Raw genomic sequence first — 8,348 nt, forward strand, 5'->3', positions numbered from 1 at the left:
GTTTTCTCAATGCGCTAGTCACGCCTGTACGCGTCAATTTTCACACGAATTCCTTCAATTATACGTGCTATTTACACTTCTCGTTGATTATTATTGATCGATCATCGAACCCCAAGCTCCCTTATTTAGTATATATTTCATTATTGACTCAGTCAAGGGAAATAATGGAGCATTATTTTTTACTGTCCGAATTGGTTCTTGGATAAGTAAATTTTTGGAATATTTACGATTTTTAAAAATGACTAATTAGATTGAGGAACGTTGTAATATAAATTTCCAATGGATTATGGAATAAATCATCAAGTTCATTATTAATGGAGTCGGATTGTCCACGGAATAATCCCCAAAAACCCGCGGGGTTAAAACTTGGAAGCCGTAGAAAGTAGGGATGAATCTGGTGTTAATGGGCGTACTCGTGGTTAACACCCTTAATATCCATGAAGTAGGTATCAGTAGTGGGGATAACATCGGGATTAATCGTATATTTTCGGTCCACAAATCGGTGGACCCCTTCAATACATAGAAGAATTCTACCATCAAGCGCAACCCATTTACGAGAGGAAGATCGTGAAAATGTGTTGGGATGAAAGCGCGGCGATGCTGTAGAGAGAGGGGTGAAGGTAACGTTGGAAAAGGCGTCGCATTCAACGCCATCCGGATTGGCGCTGGAACGCCAATCGGGGCGTCGAGCCCTCATTATCGCCCCTGCTATGGGCAGTAGGAGAGGTCCAAGTCGCTCACATTCGCCTTCGCACGTCCACATGTGTGATGCGTGGTGGGGGTAAATCTAGTCACTGAAGCACCCCCCACTATTTCGTATCGCGCTACATCGTTTTCTGGCGTCAGCAGCGCCGACTTGGCGGAGCAAACGGCGGTAAATTATGGATAGGGGAAGGGAGGAGGAGCTCCGGCTCAAGTTCCATCTCAGTCTTGGCGTTGCTGTTCGCCAGAATTCACGCCTACTACGTTTTCGTGCGCCCGCTCCGTACCGTCGTAGCTCTTGAGACTCGAATTCTCCTCTCTCCCTCTCCCCACCCCGTAATACTTTCTCACTCTTCCATACACACATTCACACTCACCCGCCAGTCCGGTGACTTCGACACAAAGATTGCACGAGGCTTTTTGTGTTGTGTAATCTGTCTCGCTCCAACCAATGCAAACCGGACAACTGGTGTATAACGTTTGGGTAGTGGCAAGCGGGCTTCTCTCCCCACCCCTGTGCTGCCGTTAGTAGCGAAGGCGATACTACTCGGGGACTTTAGCACACCAACACCTCCGCGCGCTCCTGAGCGTGAGGGAGGTGTGGGGGTGAGCGAGAGGAGGAGGTGTCAATCCTAGCGCTGCTCAGTGACCATCGCGGCGCCACCCAAGTAACACCTTAGCTGCTACGCGGCCACTAAACTTCACGTCGTGAAAATTATTTCCAGAGGGAGATGAATAACGGATTAACAATAAAGCAGAATTATAACCCAGTGTTTCTGTACGTAACTGATTACCCTCATTGGATTTAACCCTTTGTTTCTTTTGGTTTTTCATTGTTGCTGTAATTCTATTAAGCAAGTGTTCATTTATTCTGTGGCAGACATAAGTGAGAGTTATTGAGACGTATTAATTTGTGAGAATCGTGTGGGTAATTTGGAAATGGGAGATATGGCATGTAATGCTACGAACGTACGATCAACTGTCGCCGGCCGTCGGACGCTTTAAAGAGGGTGTAAAATTTTCTTCATCTACTCGACAGAGAATCATGGTTCGATAATAATTTACGAAGGATTTACTAGGGAAGACCTTGAGAGAATGAATCTCAGGTAAACGTAATACTGCCACTGGATTTTCTACTCATGAAATGAACAAATCAAAATCTGGAACAGTATTTTTGTGTGACACAGTCACACAGCTTGCAGCGTGACAATTGATAAACAAAGTGAACCCAATAAATTAGTGATAAAGTGGATTGTAAATAGAGATGACAATGTGCAGTTAACAAATGAATTGGTTATATTAAAATATTGAAGAAAAAAAAATACCTGAAAGATGTCGAATTTGTTGACGTCAAGATCAGGGCGTATTTTCAAAAAAGAAATTTATCTACTTCCTCCAATATCGCGAGAACGCTCGAAAAGACCATCGTAAGCATGCTAATTGACATCTAGTTGACAGTTAAAACCTCCACAGCGAAATTCGAAACTAAAACGAATAGCTCCAAAAATACTTAATACAACTATTTCCAAGAAAGATCCAACGAATAAGAATTAAAGGAGAAACATCTCTGAGATAAAGAGGAAAAATTGGAGGTTATTGAGTCACTCGAAGAGTAATCAACTCCATTAAAAAAAACTGAAGCTAATCTCGATGAGATTCGAACAAGACACGTCGTGCAGGGGTACCCACTGCGCCAGTACACCATTACAGGCACCGCAGCGTATTCACCCAAAGATAGAATTAGAAACATCAGCTGAAGAGGTGTCAGCCGATTATACTGGTATCCTAAATCGCGATAAACATACTGATAAAACTTATTACGATTGCTATAGTGACAAATTTGAATTTTTGAATAACGATACAGTTGAGGGTGGAAAAACGGGTCACAGAGGGGTGACGGGGGGGCCTGGGATGGCGTACCCCGCACCAGCAGGGCCAACAATTAATCCACACTCGCCATTTTCAACGATAAGTAATTCGGCGAGTCAGGGTAACGGGCATATTGCAACGAGTCATTTACCGGCACCGGCGGCACCGAGGCCAACTGATTTTAGTGTATCTTCGTTATTAACGGCTGCCAATACACATTCGTCACATTTGGGAGGATCATCATCACAGGATAGTGCATCACCACCCCCCGGTGGACCTGGTAGTCCAGCTGCTGCCCCTGAAACACCACCACCGCATAGTAATCAAAGGGACTTATCGCACAATTCAGCGGAAGCCGCGGCTGCTAATTATTTTAACGCTTTGGCGGCTGCGGGATTCTGTAATCCAGGGGCACAATTTCCACCCAACAATTCACCTAACGCACATCATTTAGCGGCTAAAGGGCTGATCGGGAGCCCTCATCATCATCCACAGTTTAATCTTCACGGGCTTACGTCTCAAGGTTTGTACTTTCTTTTCTACAGGAAACAAAAATCAAATCGAGCAATATTTGTCACTAACAGTAGGTTTGAGCTATCAAAATAGATACCTTGTTTATTAATTTATTTATTGCATTCTGGTGAAGATAGTAATAAATACAGGGAGAAGCGCCTGTTTTGAGTACATGGAGAAAGAAATATTTTTCAAAAATCACTGTGGAACACAGTAAAATGTGCTCATTTTGTTAAATCCGGAGGAATAATTCCGATAGCATGCGGCGAAAATTCCGGTACTGGCACGTGAACTTTTCCGGGTCCGTGAAAATGGGCCCATTTTACCTAGCTAACACAGTAATTTTTTTGATATTTTCTCCTCCGTGTAGGGAAATATGACAAATGAATAACAGTAGTTGAATTTGCAAAACAGTGGTTGCAAAAATAAAGTAGGATCCTATATGATGGTAGTTGTTACGTCAAAGTGAGTCAAATCGAATTAGCCAATAATACATCATGAGTACACGGAGGAAAAAGATGGAGAAAAAGTGCGAGATTAATAATGAATTTTATTTTGTTGGCCCGGGAAAATTCATGAAATGTGAGGGTGATTTGTAGCGTAACTGTAAAATTTAGCCTGTATCCCGTCAAAAATTATCCCAGTGAACGTGAATAATTGCTCCAATTTTTCGTACTAGTTTTCTGTAATGGAGAATGATTTTTACCGAACTAGTTTGGTAAAAATTCACTTCCGTCCGCCCCCATCACCGTCAGACAGATACAAAACAACCGATCCCCTGCCGGTATGGGAAATTTTACTAAACAGGAGGATAAGTTTTACATCCATAGATGGATTTTTTTACCTAAAAAATCGTAAGATATGCACTAAAAACCAGTATTTTTTCACGAAATTACATTTCGCTCCACGATTACCATTCGTATAGTAAAGGTTGTCACGATTTTCAAGGTAATTTTTATCCAACTTTTCTCTCCGTATATGAACATTTGAATTTTCTAGTCAGTGTGAATTGTGAAAATACAGTTGGACTTGTTAGCACGTTGAAATCACGTGCACCGAGAAGTAACAGAAAATTCTGGCTCTATTCGAAGAGAGATAATAGCCAAAAAAATAAGTTTTTGGAGACGTACAGAGTTTTTGCTGGAATGTTAATCGCAGTGGGAAGAAATTAATTATAATAGTCCCACTGTTACTAATAGTACGCTTATTAAATTCTTACGATGTTTTGGTTCTAGTATTTTTAGTATTATGTATTGTTACGGTGATTTATTTAGAGATTCTTGTCTTCATTTTCCTTTTAATTTGATTCATCTGGGTATGTTCATGAACTTTTATATCGGTAGACATTTATTTCTCGTTGGTTCTTTCATTTACGAAAATTTCTTGTAGTGATCATAACATACCCCACTGGCTATGATTCGGGCCCATCATATGGTTATATACAACATGCGAATTTACCACGCAAATAAAAGTACTTGAACGGAGTAGGTGAAATCTATTCGTTTTTTTGCGATTCTCTCGTGTTTTATTGTGTAAAGCTGTTCTTGAGTGGAGTTATATGCCTAGTCTGTTTCGCGAGAAGTAACAGCCTCACAGTTCATCCAAACGAATCTAGTGAAATAAATGTTACATGTGTGGCTATAAATGTTATAAATGTGGATGTGATGGCGGCATAAAGAATTCGAGTGTCATTATAGGGAGGTATACGAATTTCGTTGATCAACGTGTAACAACTAGTCACTAGCCTGTTTTTTCCAACTTCTTCATGGAAGTGCATGTATATACAACTCACCAGTCAACTGTCGGCGCTAACGCCGGCATTAACGCTCTTATTCAACAATATCCTGTGACGTCATAAGATGTGAAACGCTATATAAAGTCCCGTCTTTAGTGAAAGATGATTGCCGTAGGCAGGACAATGCGGCTCGATATGAACAAGAAATTTGAAATGAAGTGGCTAGGAACCGAATAGCTCAGTTGAGAGAGCACTCGAGGTGCATAATTGGAAGATCCCGGGTTCAAATCCCAGTCTGCACTATTCATTTTTTCCGTAGATTTTTCTTGTAAAACTATTCGATTAATATCGAAGACCGTCCTGGATCCCCTCTTGCCTACTCCAAAAATGCTATACAACCATATCCTGTGATGTCACAAGATGTGGAACGCTATACAAACTCCCATCTTATTCAGTGTATAATCTCTGCCGAAGGGAATTATCAGAGAATAACGTTGATGGAATTTGACATTTCAAATCATATAAACCACTCTTAAAAATGCAGATATACACGGAGTGCAATACATAGACTACAATCTGGTACGAGTCCCTCTAGAAATTACTGCATATATTACCCACTAGCCGTACTGTAGGATAGAACAGGGGGCACAAAAAATTTAGAGTTCACTCAGAAATTCGGATGTAACACAGCAACTTTGAAGGTTTTACGTTTTATTTTGATTCCCTTAAAAATTAAGGCGACACATCAGACCTTTTTGGTGATCCCGGTGTGGCTCCACGGATTAGTCAGTAGCATACTAATTTTTGATAAACTTTTTGCTCCGTGTATTTGATATAGAATAGTGATTCAACAACATATATTCTAATGATTTTTTATTTGGGCATAAAAAATGATTTTTCTAGTGTTCGTGATGAAGGTGGGAAAAACTGAATGAAAATCAATTGCAATTGTTCAAATTAATCAACTGTCTTTCGATTATTTCGCGAATTACAAGCATTGAGTCAAGCCTGCGTTGCGTTTATTATGAAATGTCGTTAAGAATACCCATCGGGGACGCTGGGACATCGCTGCGCGACGCCCGTGCGGAGCTGACGTCCATCCTAACCTCAAATCTTGTAAATTGATAATTTACTATATTTACATTATCAGTATTGATTCAAATCAATTAATGGAGGATCAACGATTCTCTACTAACTAATAATCGCTCTGAATTAATTGATAATTTTTGATATTGATAAAATGAAGAAATGGAAGCACACCTCCTTAGTGTCGCATAGGGCTCCAGCAGCAATGTGGCGGCGGCATATGACGGCGCTCTCCATCCGTAAACGTCCTCATGCAGGATGAGACAAAACGACCGAACATCGGGCCTACATTGCCTCCAATTTTCCCGATAATCGGCGGCAGGCTTCGACTGATGATCTACCGGACATCGGAGCATTACCTTATGCATGTGTCCATTACAATTAGTGATGCCACGAGAGACGAAAGCAATGAGACGAGACATAAGAAACGAGACGAGAGGCATTACGAGACGACAAAAGTTGGTCGATAGAACGATAGAAACGAGAGGAGACACTTATATTTGCTGACTTTTATTTTTTCTATGTGGGACGAGACGAGACGAGATGAGAAAATGGCATTTCTAATCTCGCGGCATCACTAATTACAATGTTTGCGTTTATTATCAGCCAAGTATCGCTTTGAAGAAATTATGCTATTATTTATACATATTTTTCTCAAAATAACCCCATGAACACATTTTTTCGAATGAGCCTATGAAAAAGACCGGGGTAAGACCGTTCACCATGGTCGCTGAGGATGTATTGAGGTTTCTTGTTTATTAAAAAAACAATGAAAAAACTTGAATTATCATCATTATTTATCATTAAGGATGTTTAACCTGTCAAGTGGGCAAGTCACTGGAAAAGAAAAATAAAATTGTCTAAATAAATCATTCATGTTACAAATTATTTGTCTCATAAAATTAGAAGTTTTATGGCATACTTTTCCGGTTTGAAAAACAATAATTAAAGAAAATGTTCATAGATAATGGAGGACTTATGACTGCAGTGGTAACAGTCGAATTTTGATCGGGCAACATGGCACTCTTCGGCTAGTAGTGGGGTTGTAACAGTGAGATGAATGTTCATGTGTGTTACACGTGTCCATATCTTTCCAGCACTGGATTATCGTCACCGACTTTACCGACCTCGATCAGCTGTTGTGAGATGTTGTCGCGTTGCTCGACTTTTAATGGCGGTCAAATTTTTTTTAGAGGAATTCGAAAATCAACCGCAAATATCACACCTATATTGTCCGGTCCTCTACTTATTCTCCCCGGCGATAGATTTTCCATAGTCTAAAGCAAATGACTTGTGGTTTTTTTTCAATATCTTGAGTGTCTAAACCATGCCACATCTCGATCAAAATTCACACGGTCACGTTTCTTCCCTAAGCGTAATGTTACAAGAAGTAATTTTCAGAAATTAATTTCTCCCTAGGATACCCCGATGGAAGGATTAAGATTATTACTAACGTGTGGCTTACATATGAACCTGACAGATGAGACAATAGCAAAATTATGGTGAACAATGTGGGTTTTGGTCAAACATCCTTAATTATTAGCTCTGCGCTATGACCGCGCATCTGCAATTGAAATACAAGTAAATTAAACATTTGACAAATTGCTACTGCTACTGGAATTCGATCCAGGGTCCTTGTGATCCGCAGTCGGGCGCGTTGATGACGACTGAGCCGTCTGAAACATCTTATGGTCACAGATTTTTTTCGGATATATGAAGACTACGTGGTGTTTACCAACTCTTCCCCAGGATCTATGAATGCAGTCATTAGCAATTAATTGAATAATAACTCTGAAAAAATGATGGGTTGAGAATTAATTGATTTAGTCGCAATAAATGAGGCTAATAATCATTATGCGATCTAACTATAATCAACTACATATAATCTGCTGGTATGATCTGATAATTGTCGACATGCTTGTGAATTTTTCAAGTTCAAAAAAATTACGAAGATTAGTTGATATTAAAAATTTAATTAAAAAATATAGTCTATGAGTACTGACTCGCTTTCGATCAAAGGCGAATCCGCAGCCGGTGATAAACTCTGCAGATATTGAGCCGATATCGGACCGATATTTGGCTATGTTACATACAGTATAGACAATCCCACGTACGAAATGCCAGTGTTGTAGAAACGGGCCAAGCCTGGCACAAGCCTGGGCTTGCCAAGTCTGGGCGCCCAGGCTTGGACCGAGGTTCGGCCATCCCTGGGGACCAGGGCTTGAGTCTCGGGAGAAGGGCGGGTAACCGAGCCTTGGTTGACAGATCTGGCCCTGCCTTGGCCGGACATTGGCATGCCGGACCTCGATAACCAAGTCTCAGCCAGCGGTAGCCCGGAGCTTGGTCATTGAGCTCCAGCCGTTGGTATAACTGTAAGGGTTAAGCCGTAAGGGTGAGATGATGAGAATGGAATCATAGGGGTGGAATCATAAGGGTAAAATCT

At 40.8% G+C, this 8,348-nt stretch overlaps 1 protein-coding gene across 2 annotated transcripts in view; it reads left to right on the forward strand.

Moving 5' to 3' along the window:
• Positions 1-1,371: 1,371 nt before the first annotated feature.
• The window catches only part of LOC107041753 (optomotor-blind protein), a 201,095-nt gene continuing 194,118 nt past the window's right edge, over positions 1,372-8,348 (forward strand). For both annotated transcript variants that reach the window (XM_015262478.1, XM_015262480.1), the window contains exon 1: positions 1,372-3,094. In XM_015262478.1, coding sequence (XP_015117964.1) covers positions 2,353-3,094 — 742 coding nt within the window. In that variant the 5' untranslated portion in view covers positions 1,372-2,352. The remainder of the gene's footprint in view (positions 3,095-8,348) is intronic.

The sequence above is a fragment of the Diachasma alloeum genome, unplaced genomic scaffold, assembly GCF_001412515.2.
Source record: "Diachasma alloeum isolate Michigan unplaced genomic scaffold, Dall2.0 Dall_scaffold_00378, whole genome shotgun sequence".
Lineage (NCBI taxonomy): Eukaryota > Metazoa > Arthropoda > Insecta > Hymenoptera > Braconidae > Diachasma > Diachasma alloeum.